At 40.8% G+C, this 15,789-nt stretch overlaps 1 protein-coding gene across 1 annotated transcript in view; it reads right to left on the minus strand.

Annotated features, from left to right (window-relative positions):
• The window catches only part of PREX2 (phosphatidylinositol-3,4,5-trisphosphate dependent Rac exchange factor 2), a 305,019-nt gene that overhangs the window by 86,750 nt on the left and 202,480 nt on the right, over positions 1-15,789 (minus strand). Inside the window, 3 exon segments of the mRNA XM_038389170.2 lie at positions 1,491-1,593; positions 5,096-5,313; positions 10,493-10,534. Of these exon segments, the coding sequence (XP_038245098.1) occupies positions 1,491-1,593; positions 5,096-5,313; positions 10,493-10,534 (363 nt within the window).

Consider the following 15,789-nt stretch of genomic DNA (forward strand, 5'->3'; position numbering starts at 1 on the left):
TATTAGATTATGATTTTGCATTTCCAAGAAAAGGAGGTCAAATCGCCACTTGTCACTATTTTTTGGCATCAAGACATAATTAATTTCATTTAACTTTGGTAATTATGCTTTGCTGTAAACGAAAAGCTGAATTTGCCACCAAAATCTCCTTCTCCATGAAACCATGAAGTTTGGATAGTTGTGATGTGGCATTTAAATTAAAGGTTGAAATAGAGCTTGTTGCAGTTTTGTTTTGATCTGAATGTTACACATATGATCTCTGTATATCACCATATATGAGAAAGACTTTTCCATGGGAAGGGAGGCAATATGAGCACTGCACAACACAGGCAACTAATCTGCTCCCAACTAGGAATTCTGTCCAGCTGACCCTCCACTCTGACTTGGATTGATGTCTGGCTTCATGGGACCTCTTCTTAAAAACACCACTGGAAGTGGTTGAAGCAGGGCTATGGGATCTCCTCCAGACTTGTTCATCCCAACACAGCAGAAGTAGTATATGGATCAAATCCTCACTCACCACCAGCTCTGCAAATGTGAACCCTGTCAACACTCATGGCTGTAAGGTGGTACTTGAATTCTGGAAGTGCCAACACCCTCTCTCATCAGTAGCTTTCGGGTCTTTTTACTGTAAAAGTTACCTTGTGTGATCTCTATCCCCAGGGCAGTATTTGTTTGGAAAGCTTGAAGTTAATCAGACACACTTTTCCCCCTGCTGAGTTATGAGACTTTGGAAAAGCATGTTTTCATTCACCGTGCCAAATTCACAGCAGGATCTGATCATCGAGAGTGGGGTACAGAGGCAGAAAAAGGCTGCAACCTCTCCTCCACCAGGAGTCAGCAGTCAGTCAGTACATCCCCAAGAGCAGCTTGGCCATGAGGGATGCTCTGATTCAGCACATTTCAGTAGCCTGTATCAGCAGGGCTCAGAGGACACTTCTTGACAATGTAAAGCTGTCCCTGACTGACAGAAACCTGGAGGAAATACCATCTCCTCTTCCCACTCAGAAGTCAATCTCCTCTTCTAGCACCAGGCTTCTCATTGGTACTGAGAGATGTAAATTATCCCTTCATGTGTCACTGATGATGTAGATGTGAACAACGTTCTAATGTTCTTCTGTCCTCTCATAACTTGTTTTACACACTGCTCCTCAGTGAAAACTAGCTCTTCTGGACATTTTTTCTGGAATGGTCACTTATTCACGGGCTTCAGTGAGACCACCAATTGTTTACTGAGGCTTGTGAACAGCTGCCAGATAATAATTACTTTTCATCGTGACTGACCTTTGCTGGATATCAGGAGATCTAGTGAGGAAAAGCTCTGTTATTCCATTCCCAGCCCCCTCGCCCATATCATTCCCAAATTAAGACATCTGCCCATGAGCTGAGATGCTCCAGAAGATAAAAACATTGCATCACTTTAAACATATCTAACATGCGACTGTTTGTTTGTAGAACAATAAATCTCATAAATATACTTCTTTACTCACTTGCAATTAGTGGTTCTGGTTCTGACTGTCTAAAATAAAAAGTAACTTTTTCCAGGTCAAACAAAGCAACCAATGTATCTTCTAGCATGGCTTGTTCATCAGTCTGGAAAAAGGAAAAAAAATCTCTTCTCAAATAAATATTATGTGATTTTAGCATGATGTTTCCATACTGGAAATCAAATAGAGCATGAGCATCAAAAATAACTGCAGAAAGTTACACCCTGCTACACTGAAGTATTAATCTAACTTTCATGAATGCCAGATGATAGATTTGTTTTTATTGGGTTTCCACTCCCTTTTCTACTGGCAAAAAAATGATTATTAAAATTGAAATTAGAACTGAAATTATTAAGCTGTTTTGCACATACAGCAAGTTAATTTACAGCTACCATTTAATCAAACTGCATTTTTACTTGCGTATGTAAATGGGCAAACTTACAATGTATATGACATTAAGCATATATTTTCAAAATTCTTCTAATTATTGTGAGGCCTTGTGTTTTAAAATAGCACCCTGTAACCCCCTTACTCATCATTTGTATATGGTTGTGATATTTCATACAAGGAATGCCTTGCAAGGTGTCATATGAAAGGTCATGAGCCGCTGAAAATCACTGTTCTGTCAAAATATGGGTATCATTATTAAGGCTATGATTTGGTTACAGAAGACACTGAATCCATGACTTCTGCAAACCTCTATAACTTCAGTCCGCAGTGGCTGGGATCTGTAGGGTACTCCCACCTTCTGTGGTGGCTGGGAGCTGCAGGGTAGCCTGCCGCCTGTAGTGGCAGGGGTCCCCCGCAGCTCCCCAGCTGCCGTGCGCACAGGGGAAATCCCCAGAGCTCCCCAGTCTTCATGGGTGCAGGGGACCTCTGGAGTGCCCCAGTCCCCATGGGCAGCGGGGAATCCCCAGAGCTCCCCAGTCCCTGCAGGCAGTGCAGAATCCCCCAGAGCTCCCCAGTCCCCACGGGGATGAGGGGGCACTCCCATGCAGCTCCCCAGCTTCCACGGGGGCGGGAATCCTCAGAGTTCCTCAGTCCCTGCAGGCAGCTGGGAATTCCCGGAGTTCTCCAGTCCTTGCAGGCAGCAGGGGATCCCCAGCAGCTCCTCAGCCACCACTGCCAACGGGGGAATCCCCCGGAACTCTCCAGTCCCCATGGGGGGAGTGGGCTCCCATGCAGCTCCCCAGCCTCCATGAGGGGGATTCCCCCAGAGCTCCCCAGTCCCCTCGGACAGGCGGGAAATTCCCTGCAGCTCCCTACCTGCCACAAGTGGCAGGGGAACCCCCGCAGATCTCCCGCCTGGTTGGGGAAATACCCCAGACCTCCCGAGTCCCCAGGGAATCCCCCCGCAGCTCCCCAGCTGGGGGTTCCTCCCAGCTCCCAACCATGGGACAGGGGCCGCAACTCACAGCCATAGCAGGGCAAGGTGCTCAACCCTCCTCCCTTTCTGTTTTGTCATGGACATTTTTAGTAAAAATCAGGGACAGGGACTATCTAGGGACTATTTAGCCCCAGATTTTCAAAAGTTCCAGTTTATGTGCTTAAGGGGAACTTTTTGTGCCAACAGTTGAATGGGCAGCTCAAATGTGGGTGAAAATGGGGGAGTAATTTTCACCGTAACCTACCCAATTGTGGATGCAAATCAAGTAGCTAGATATGTCAATGTTCTGATTAGCCCCTGTACTTCATTTTTGCAGGCTCAGATTTTGTGAACTCTCAAACCAAAATGATGGAAAATCTTACCCTTTGAAAATCAAGTCTCGTATCTCATTACAACTTCAAGAAGTAAATTATAAACCTTTCAAGATATTTTACTGGATCTCTGATAACAAGGGAAGTATTCACCAACAAATATAGTTAGCCTGGAAGTAAATACTTAGAGCAGTCACAGCCAAATCAATACTCAGCTAAAATAATTCATATTACCGTCCCTTCTATGCTAAGCTACCAAGCAGACAAATGTAAACCTGATGTATATTTAATTCTTTCTGCAAGCACTGAAACAGTTAATAAATGAACAACAAAACAGACAGCAATAAACATATTCCCTATAACATGAGAATTAGCTGAATGTTACTGATTTACACAGAGGGGAAAAAAACAACTTTCCCTGTTCCATGAACTAAAATACTATTTCCCATGTATTTATGAAGAAGGGATTCTGCCTGCAACATTTTACCTAATGGTTCAATTTATTAACCCCCTGGAGAGAAGGCAATTTTTATCACCAGAGTAATCTGAATACCATTCAACCACATGGGAAATCTTTATAAAATTGTTCATTCTTTATTGAAATCCAGATGTAATGAGTATAACTGCCCTCACAAGCCCTTGTTTAAAGTAACATGGATCATCTGTATCCAGAATGCTTATTTAGAAAATACTGAAAAAGTTGTTCTTAAAGACTTTTCCCTGAAGTGATGAATGTTATTACTGAACTAACTCAGCACTCCCTTTTTGTGCACAAAAAAAAAACTTTACAAAACTGACTAATGTTAATTTTAATTTAAAATTGCATAATTGGAACAATTCATCCCGACTATCATTACCAGTATACGAGTACATGAAAATAACATTTAAATAATGTGGGATTTTAATTACAAAGGAGCAATCTCTTGAGCCTTGAAACAAAATCCACAAGTTATGGTGTACCTGTGGTAACGGTTATCTTGTGACAGAATTATAACATCTAAGAAGGTGGTAAAACACAACTGCAAATACAGAGGACACTATATTAAAAGGTCTCAAGCTTTCACAATAAGAAGTCAGAGACTGACCCACCAAACCAGTAGGCCCAATCCTCAGGACCAGCCATTAGGCACCTAGCATCTCAGGGGAGGAGTGACTGCAGAGGACATTGCAAAAACAGCTTTCTAGTTCCCTGATCATCAGACTACCAGATACCAGTCTAGTCTGCTAAGTGACTTAAAGTAGCCTCAGGGATCCATGCAGACAGCCAGGGATTACTAGAATGAGGGGGTACTTTGGCTATGGCCCTTTTTTCTCAGCCATGACCCTTTTGCCAAGGACAGTGGGAAGGGTGGCAAAGGAGTAACAATGGTCTACCTGTGGATTCCCTGCTGAATTCCTACTGATTGGTTACATCAACTTTCAGTTTGGTTTGTGCCACCTTGGTGGCAAAGCAGCCCCAGCGAGACTGAAGATTTCGCCATTAGAATTGAATTACCAAGGGAAAGTGCGGATTTTCTGTTAAAAATAGGTAATATGTATTGTATTTTCCTTATATTGCTAATTACAGTAACTGAAGCTATGGTGATTACCTCATATATACTTATTGTTAAGAGGGGAAATAGCTGTGTCTAATGGCAAATTGGATTTTTTAATCACTACTATGTGTTCCTCATACACCTTCTCAGTATCTAGTACCTTGAAACAGAAATATAACATTGTTTGTGAGCAACATTATTAATTTCCCGTATCAGTAATTATTTGAACTGCAAACTTCCTGAATAGCAGCTAATAAAGTACATGAGCTAAACACAAAGGATGCAGCATACTGTAAACATAATGCACCTTGCTTCGTGCTGCCCTTATTCAGCACTGTCATATTGACTCATGTGGTTACTGCATGAGATTCTTACCAGGTTAGGTGACAGCAATGACTGGAAGTGAAGGAGGACACCTGCATTAGCTATCTGTTCGAACCACCTTCTGCTGGCCTCTTGAGTTTCCATTTCATACTCTTTGCTGTTGCCAAACATCTGATTTAAGGCAGCCATTAGTTGCTCTGAAAAAGCACAGACTGTGGCCACCAGACTTTGGCAGAAGACCATGTCTCGTCTTAGCTGTATCTCACTATCTATGAGGGGAAGACCAGAAGAGGAAAAGCAAGAAAAATGGGAGAATAAATTAACAGTAAAGTAACTGTAGCAAGTTTTTGTTTTGTTTTAAGCAAAGAGCCTTTGTTTTCTGGAAAAATAAAATCTCACATCACAAAAAAACCTTAACTAAGAGATTTTACCTCTTATTTGAAAAAATTCCAAACAAATTAAAGGAGTTGTGTGAAAATAGTTAAATATGCTTTACATACAAACTGGTTTAAAATTCACAGTCTATTGAACAGTCATTAAAATGTCCGAATTTAGAAATCAAACTTTGGTAAGCAATTTACTTTCTGAGTCAGTAATGTTAGTGTGGGTAGCTCATATTCCAAGCTTTGGAATTTGAGTAATAAACTCAGTAGAGTAAGTGTTGCCTTTAGCTTAATGAAGTCTTTAATTAAAGTCTTAATTTAAATGCCACAATGTAATTTCCTTTCCAATACACAAGTTTTGTAGGTGTCTCTGACTCTTTCCAGAGTCATGGTTCTGACCTATAAAATGTCCATCTCTCTCTCTCCTTGCCGCCCTCCCCCCCCCACTCCCTCTTTCTGTCTGGTGGCAATTTCTTTTCTGCTCATAGGTCCTTCTTCTACAGACTCCCATAAAGAGTCATTTTTCAACCCTCTGCCTGGTTCTTTTTTGCTCATCATCATCTATCTTTAATCCTTACCAAGCTCATTGTGATATCACTCAACTGCAAGTATCTTTCAGCCTTTAATGTCTCCTCTCCTGTCTTTTTCTGCTCGCTGCTTGTCACAACTAGATTGTATCCAAACCGGAACTAGCATCCCTTCTCGCTCCATCCCCAAGAAAGCTGATTGGTTATTCTGCCCATGTCCAACATCCTACTATCAGCCCTCTTGCCATTACAGGATGGAGATGCTACTCCAGAGGAGAATCTGCCCTTTCCCAAGTTGGAACAGTTATAGATAGTTATAGGTCAGTTGGTCAGCTCTTGGCCTATCAGTTGGGGGAGACTGCATGATGGGACCAGAGGTGTAACCAGGGCAGCCAGCAGGGACTGGGTGACTACAGGTAAGGGAAGATCCAGTGCCTTGGAGAAGAAGCCCTGACTAGTAGTCCACCTACAACTTCAGACCCCTGGGGATGACAGGAGGAATAGAATCTGGCTGTTGTGAGCTTTATAGAAACATTGGCCACCAATCCAATGGGAAAGAGGTATCCCTAACCTGGGACTGAGGTTGGTGATACACTTGGGGATGTTTGGTTACCAAAGGAGTAAGACCTCTTTTATCATAGAATTATAGAATATCAGGGTTGGAAGGGACCTCAGGAGTTCATCTAGTCCAACCCCCTGCTCAAAGCAGGACCAATCCCCAATTAAATCATCCCAGCCAGGGCTTTGTCAAGCTGGGCCTTAAAAACTTCTAAGGAAGGAGATTCTACCACCTCCCTAGATAACGCATTCCAGTGCTTCACCACCTTCCAACTGAAAAAGTTTTTCCTAATATCCTAAAATTTTATTAGCATCTCGAGTTTATTGCACTGAGGCTTGGTGCATAATTCCTGTGGTAATTGACTACATGGGACTCTCAAATTGTTCCTTTTATTAACACTACAGCTCCATTCATGAAGGCTGATAAAGGTGTTGGGATATAGCTGTGTGTTGTAATTCTTCCTGCTTACTGACTTCACAAAGGTAGAAGAAGGGTTCTCCACCGCAGAGGAAAAGGGTGTGAATTTGAGACAGCCTAGCAAAATGGTGAGCCCCCTATTGCAATCAACCCCACCTTTTGTGGTGTTCAAAATCCAGATCTTAATTTTGTGGCTTAGGCCCTTTTAGTTCTAACAAGGTAAAAGTTGAGGGGCATGGTTCTCCACTTACTCGCACCTTGGTAGTCATTACACCTGTGAGAAGTGAATGCAAAGTGGCTGTAAAACATTTTTTCTGATTTGGTAGTTTTACACCCATTTTGCTCTTATATCAATGACTACATATGGTGTAGGACAATGGTGAATTTGACCCATTGTGAACAGACAGGATCCCTATTCTGTTTTCAATAAAGTTAAACCACAGTGGGTTAGTATCCAAACTTGTCCCCATTCTGGGGCTTTCCCTTTTCCTTTAACTGAAATAACAGTTGGGATATAGCTGTGTGTTGTAATTCTTCCTGCTTACTGACTTCACAAAGGTAGAAGAAGGGTTCTCCACCCCAGAGGAAAAGGGTGTGAATTTGAGACAGCCTAGCAAAATGGTGAGCCCCCTATTGCAATCAACCCCACCTTTTGTGGTGTTCAAAATCCAGATCTTAATTTTGTGGCTTAGGCCCTTTTAGTTCTAACAAGGTAAAAGTTGAGGGGCATGGTTCTCCACTTACTCGCACCTTGGTAGTCATTACACCTGTGAGAAGTGAATGCAAAGTGGCTGTAAAACATTTTTTCTGATTTGGTAGTTTTACACCCATTTTGCTCTTATATCAATGACTACATATGGTGTAGGACAATGGTGAATTTGACCCATTGTGAACAGACAGGATCCCTATTCTGTTTTCAATAAAGTTAAACCACAGTGGGTTAGTATCCAAACTTGTCCCCATTCTGGGGCTTTCCCTTTTCCTTTAACTGAAATAACAGTACAGAAAACTCAGCCTGAAGTTGGCTTTTTCCTGAGGTTTCTCCCTGCAGGGTCTCTCCATCTTTGCTCCTAGTTCTCCCTCTCTCACAGAGAGGCTCAAACGCTTTTATATCTTTGGGATAGAACTATAGTACTCACCTGACCAGGTAACCAGTAAAAATAATTCCACATCTATAGAAATAACCCTGAATCGTAACAACTTCTTAACAAAATATGTGCTTCCCAACAAGAGCTCACTCAGCATAACTCCATCCTCTCTATCTTCCTTCTTAACTCAAATTTCACATTTGCTTCCACTGTCTCTAACCTTGGAAACATCTTTGACCATGAGTTTGATTTCTTTCCCCTACCTATCTGTAAGGACTTTTAGAATACTGTCCACAAAGTGCTACTGCTTCTTTACACCATTTTTAAAGAAATCATTATCCGAGTTTTTATGTTTTCTGATCTTGATTACTGTAACTTCCTTCCTATGACCTCTACAAGTTCTATTCTTCAGAATCCAACATACATAGAAAATGCTGTTGCTGTTCTTTTTTCTCATTATAGAGAAATACGATCATCTCCCCCATGCTCAGATAATCCCACTGGTTTCCCAGTTCACATAACGATCTAACAGGCCTTCCTGATTTTTAACACCGAACATGTATTTGCAACCATATGGATCTTGTTCTCTCTACATTCCCCACTGAGCTATCTCCATTTGTCTAGCAGCAGCTGATTCACTGTGCTTTCATAGATCCTTCACTCCTGCAATGCCTGTCTTCTGATGCAGCCTTCCTGTATCACCAACACCTCACATTTTCAAATTTGTTTAATATATTTTAACGCTGTGTTTAATATTGAATTCAATAGCATTTTGTGATACAGTTTTTATGAGAGACTCTATAAAAACTAAAGTTGTAGAATATGTAAAATGATGCAAGCCCTGCAATTATTCTTTATAAAATTAAACTTTTATTTTTTTCAGTCTTATAAGAAAGTAAAACTAAATATTTATTTCTTTCAGAAAGCTCTCTGACCTCTTTGGGGATTATCTGTTCTTTAAAGATTGCAAGAGAATATTTCCCAAGAAGGATTTCAGCCAGTCACAGATCAGAAAAATCAAATGTTTTCTTCTCACAAACGATACTGAATTTCTTATAGACATTATGGGCATGGGTTCATAAAAGGGCCTCAGCTTGACCTCTCATTTCGCAGCCTCCATTAATTGTGGGCACAAATTATGACATGTAGACATCTGATTTGCATATACAGTCTTATAGCTAGGTGTCTATTTGCTATAATTTGTGCCTTCCGTTAATTGCATCTGCAAAATAGGAGTTTTTAAAATCATGCCCTTCAGGTGTCCAGTTATGTCACTTCTTCTCTGCACTGGCCAATCCATTTAAAACTTTTGTACAATTATTAATAATTATAAGCCCAAACTTTAAAAAAAAGGACCTTTACTTTTTTTATTTAATGCTGTGGTTTGTCTAATGAGTAAAGGGGCATTCAATATTTAGGAGAGAATGCTCATGGCAGAAGAGCGTACAAGTCAATCTGCAACTTTTGCAGGTGGTTAAATGCCAAGTGAAGCAGAGACAAAAGGTAAGAACAAATAGTCAGTTTTCACAATGGAGAGCGGGCTCCCCCAAGGATCTATGCTGGGACCTGAGCTGTTCAACATATTCATTAATGATCTGGAAAAGGAGGGGAATGGTGAAATGGCAAAGTTTGCAGACAATACAGGAATACATTTGCACGGTGTTGGAGTACGGTAACAATAATTGGCTTTTTATAGTAGAATGTCTCTGCTTCACTTGGCATTTAACCACCTGCAAAAGTTGCAGATTGACTTGTATGCTCTTCTGCCATGAGCATTCTCTCCTAAATATTGAATGCCCCTTTACTCATTATTTTGAAAATACGTTTGCATATTTCATGTTGTTAACAATGTGTGAAATTGTGGCAAAGTAGTCCATGGAAAATGCAGGCCATTTCCAAAAAGCAGGGTGATAATTTTTTTAAATCCATCATATTCTGAAGAATTAGGTTTAAAAAGAGAAGGGACAGGGATAAGCAAAAAAGACGAGAACAACAAGGAAACTAGGACCAGGGGAAGCTGGAGGTAGAGAGGAAAGAAAAGGAAAGGGAGAAAGGAAATGATGGAAAATTAAGATAGGTGTAGAAAAGCAGAGGAGAAAAGATAGCAAAAATATTGTGTACCAGTTCAGTGCTTTGGCAGCCACTTCACCTGCTGAGATCCAAAATAAGTGAGGGGTGGTATTTTGCAAACCAAACATAAATATTTAGTTTGTATTGTCTCTCACTTACTAGAGTTTTCATTTAAAATTGCCATTGCCTTCGGGAACGCTTAGTGTACATAGTAAGGGTAAAACTTCACATTCCAAGTTGTGGTGAATGGATTTGGGATCTTCCCTTCCTCTATTCCTTCCTTCCACTTACCTCTTCTCTGGGTTCATAACACAAATATAAAACATCTGTGAAGAGACATTCTAGTGCTTCAAAAAGAAAACAAAAAAACAAACCTCAGACTAAAACTAGCCCAATAAAAGTACCTGTATATTCAAGGAGTGCCAAAAGTATCCTTGTCTTCACTTCTGGAAAAAAAACGCACACAAAGTTTTAGGACATAGTCAAAAACATCCCCTATATCATAATGAATATGCAGATTCTGATTTTACAATAATCCGACAGTGTAATCAGATTCATTTTCCATGACAGTTAACTTAATTTTACATCTCACTTGATGAGAAAATTAGTCATATTCTAAGTCCCTGATCCTGTAAAGAAAACCATGTCGGTGGAACTTCTGTGCCTGTGTGGAACCCCAGACACGAGGATCCCACATACCAGCACTGTACAGAAGAACAGGTCCATCCATGCAAAGGCAGCTGCAGGGTCAGTCTACATTGCTATTTGCTTAACACACCAAACCCTTTGAACAAGGAATTCCAGCTCATTTCAGTTCTGCTCACAGAAGACCAGCCCTATTTTAATCATTTCCTCCATTTTATTCTTAAATCTCAAAATCAATGTTCACATGCTGTATATCAGTACATCATGAGAAATCTATCTCTGGAGCATTTTCATTCCATTGCAATCTCAGTTTTAGGGATTTTGGTTTTTGTTTTGTTGTACAAAAATTTAGTATGAGTTACATATTTTTATGACCTGAAGCAAGGCAACACACTAAGAAAACTTTTAAACTTTTCATAACTGTTTAAACTATGTTGTGCTTTTAGTAAACAACAATAGTTATGGTCAAGTAATGTCAAAAATACATTGAGTAATGCAGGCCCAAAATCTGAGCTAACCCTTGCATTTTCAAAATTTTATTTTATAGTCTGAGGTATGTAGCAGTGTTGAGGCTATTTCTTGCGGCTCATTACAGATGGGATTTGTTGAATCTCTGAATTCAAAATCATTTAAAGTTTCTATAAATAATGTTCTCCTGCTTATGTTAGAATTACAGGCTGCAGCAACTTTCCCTTATCCTCTTTTATTATAATCTATCTCTGCTTCATAATGTTTCTCTAGGCAAGAAAAACTTTTCAGTTTATTTGTATAGCAAATGATTTACTTTGGATCAGAAGAGAACCTCAAATGGTTTCTGTGTCAGTCTTTTATTATTCAGATAGAGTACATTGTGTGTGGCACAAAAAACAACATATAATTTGAGGAGAAACCACTTACAAGCTATTATACAAATTGCTTTCAAGTTTGCTCTGCTTAAAAATTGAGTTTTTAATTTACCCATCTTTTCTACTACTTTTCTACTGTCTTAGTACAGTACAGAATTATCAGTCACATCGGTAAACATGATTTGCTGGGGGAGGAGTCAACATGGTTTTGTAAAGGGAAATCATGCCTCACCAATCTACTTGCACTCTTTGGTGGAATCAACAAGCATGTAGACAAGGGTAATCCAATTGGTACGGTGTAGTTGGATTTTCAGAAAGCCTTTGACAAGATCCCTCACCAAAGGCTCTTAAGGAAACTAAGTAACCATGGAATAAGAGAGAACATCCCTGATTAATCAGTATCTGGTTGAAAGATTGGAAACAAAAGGTAAGAACAAATAGTCAGTTTTCACAATGGAGAGCGGGCTCCCCCAAGGATCTATGCTGGGACCTGAGCTGTTCAACATATTCATTAATGATCTGGAAAATGAGGGGAATGGTGAAATGGCAAAGTTTGCAGACAATACAAAATTATTAAAGATAGTTAAGTCCAAAGCAGACTGCAAGAAGTTACAGAGGGATCTCACAAAACTGGGTGACTGGGCAACAAAATGGCCGATGAAATTCAATGTTGATAAGGGCAAAGCACATTGGAAAAAATAATCTCAACTACACATATACAATTATGGGTTCTAAATTAGCTATTACCACCCCAACAAAAAGATCTCTGAGTCACCAAGGATAGTTTGCGTAAAAATTCTGCTCAATGCGCAGCAGCAGTCAAAAAGGCTAACAGTATGTTAGGAACTATTAGGAAAGGAATAGAAAATAAGACAGAAAATATCATAAAGCTACTATATAAATCCCTGGAATGCCCACACCTTGAATACTGCATCCAATTCTGGTCACCATATCTCAACAAGGATATAGTGGAACTGGAAAAAGTTCAGAGAAGGACAATAAAGATAAATGGGGGTATGGTGAATGGCTTAAAAAAAAGAGATGACAAAGTGGGGGATATTACAGAGGTCTCTAAAATCATAAATGGTGTGGAAAAAGTGATTAGAAAAGTGTTATTTACCCGTTCAAACAATACAAAACCCATGGGTTATCCAGTTATATTAATAGGCAGCAGGTTTAATACAAACAAAAGAAAGTACTTTTTCACACAACTAAGCTGTGGAATGGATTGCCATGGGATGCTGTGATGGCCAAAAGTATAACTGGGTTCAAAAAAGAACTGGATACATTTATGAAGGATAGGTCCATCAATGTCTATTAGCCATGAAGGTCAGGGATGAAACCCCACACTTGGGCCGATACTAAACCTTTGACTACCAGAAGCCAGGAGTGGAAGACAGGAGTAGATCATGCCACAATTGCTTTGTTCTATGTGCTCGCCCATACCAGAGTTTATGGGGCACTGTCAGAGACAGGCAAATGGGTAAGATGGACCACAGTCTGACACAGTATGGCAGCTCTTACGTTCTTATGTCCTGATAACTGCCACCCTTACGAGCTGGGTGAAACCTTGTTATGGGTTGAGATTGATAGGTGTTAACCCACCCTCTAATTAACATAAATTTAAGCATAAGCCCCCACTTAAGACAAATGATGTGTGTGAACCTGCCCAAGAGCTTTTGCATGAGTATTGTGTTGGGTAGAGAGAGATCACCCACAAACTGAGAACAGACAAGAACAGAGAGAGGAAGAGGCAAGAAAGCTCCTGGTGATCTGTAACAAGGACTGATCCCTGTTCATTTGCTGAATGTTTCTGACAAGCAGCAAATTGTAAAAAAGGGAATGGCAGCTGTGAAATATGAGCCAGTGAAATATGAGCCGGTATTAAAGAAGACTATAAGGGGGAAGGGATGAAGGTGAACTCCAAGAGCTTCTACTTAGTGGTGGATTAGCCACTGGGTCAACAAAACCCATGCCCAGGGGCCCTGGCCACCTGGGGGCCCCCAGAAAATGGCACCCCCGCACCCCGACCTGCTTTGCCTGTCCACTGCTCCTGTCGAGAAGCAGGGTCGGGGCACTGGGCAGGCAGAGCAGGGCAAGCCCCTGTGCCCCGACCCCATTTCCCCGGCAGGAGCGCCATGGGGTCAGTGTGGGGGGGGTGGGACGGGACTGGACATAGAAGGTGTAGGAAGGGGCCCCCACTTGCTCTGGCCCAGGGGCCCCACAAAACTCTAATCCACCCCTGCTTCAACTGGGCTTGTTCCAGCTTAAATGGGTAGCAGCAGAAAAGTCTAAGTCAAGACATTCTGGTTAGGAATTAGGAGTTGTTGAATCAGACTGGGCCCAACAGGTTTTACTGCACTAGTCCAAGGTGAGATTGATTCTGGGAGAAAACGACCAATTAAACAGCCACCTCACCAGTTACCAGGAGCAAAAAGGGAAGAGGCACATCAGACTTTTAAAAAAGGGTTCCAGAGGTGATACCGGCAAGTACAGGCCGGTGAGCCTGACTTCAGTACTGGGAAAACTGGTTGAAACTACAGTATAGTAAAAATCGAAATGGTCAGACACATAGATGAACATAATTTGTTGGGGAAGAGTCAACATGGTTTTTGTAAAGGGAAACCATGCCTCATCAATCTACTAGAATTCTTTGAGAGGGTCAACAAGCATGTAGACAAGGGGGATCCAGTGTACTTAAATTTTCAGAAAGCCTTTGACAAGGTCCCATATCAGAGGCTCTTAAGCAAAGTAAGCTGTCATGGGATAAGAGAGAAGGTCCTCTCAAAAGATTAAAAGAGGAAAAGGTTAAAAGAGGAAACTAATGGTAGGAATAAATGGACAGTTTTCAGAATGGAGAGAGGTAAATAGTGATGTCCCCCAAAGATCTGTACTGGGTCCAGTCCTATTTAACATATTCATAAATGATCTGGGAAAAGGGGTAAATAGTGAGGTGGCAACATTTGCAGATGATACAAAACTACTCAAGATAGTTAAGTCCCAGGCAGACTTTAAAGAGCTACAAAAGGATCTCTCAAAACTGGATGACTGGGCAACAAAATGGCAGATGAAATTAAATGTTGATAAATGCAAAATAATGCACATTGGAAAACATAATCCCAAATATACATATAAAATGATGGGGTCTAAATTAACTGTTACCACTCAAGAAAGCGATCTTGGAGTCATTGTGGATAATTTTCTGAAAACAGCCACTCAATATGTAGTGGCAGTCAAAAAAGTAAACAGAATGTTGGGAATCATTAAGAAAGTGATAGATAACAAGACAGAAAATATCATATTGCCGCTATACAAATCCATGGTATACCCATCTTGAATACTGCGTGCAGATGTGGTCACCCATGTCAAAAAAGATATATTGGCATTGGAAAAGGTTCAGAAAAGGGCAACAAAAATGATCGGGGTATGGAAGAGCTACCATATGAGGAGAGATTAATAAGACTGGGACTTTTCAGCTTGGAAAAAAGATGACTAAAGGATATGATTGACATCTATAAAATCCATGAGTGGTGTGGAGAAAGTAAATAAGGAAGTGTTATTTACTCCTTCTCATAACACAAGAACCAATGGTCACCAAATGAAATTAGTAGGCAGCAGGTTTAAAACAAACAAAAGGAAGTATTTTTCCACCCATTGCACAATCAACCGGTGGATCTCTTTGCCAGAGGATGTTGTGAAGGCCAAGATTACAACACGGTTCATAAAAGAACTAGACAAGTTCCTGGAGGATAGGTCCATCAATAGCTATTAGCCAGGATGGAAAGGAATGGTGTCCCTAGCCTCTGTTTGCCAGAAGCTGGGAATGGGCAATGGGGGATGGATCACTTGATGATTTCCTGATCTGTTCATTCCCCTTGGGGCACCTGGCTTTGGCCACGGTCAGAAGACGAGCTAGATCGACCTTTGGGCTAGATCGACCTTTGGTTTGACCCAGTATGGCCATTCTTATGTTACGTTCTTAGATCACTAAGGCAATGTACCAGGAAGGCTTATTGAGTCTTCGGGCCTTACCCATAGTTATGGTTAAGAAAAAGGATGGCAACACCAAATTCTATGAGGATTTATAGAAAATTGAATGAAATAACTTTAAAGGATTCTTATCCATTACCTCCAATAGATGTTGTAGCAGGTGTAATCTGGTTTTCCACGCAGGACCTTATAAGTGGCTACTGGCAAGTGGGAGTGTATCC

Source organism: Dermochelys coriacea, chromosome 2 (genome assembly GCF_009764565.3).
Source record: "Dermochelys coriacea isolate rDerCor1 chromosome 2, rDerCor1.pri.v4, whole genome shotgun sequence".
In the NCBI taxonomy this organism is placed as follows: domain Eukaryota; kingdom Metazoa; phylum Chordata; order Testudines; family Dermochelyidae; genus Dermochelys; species Dermochelys coriacea.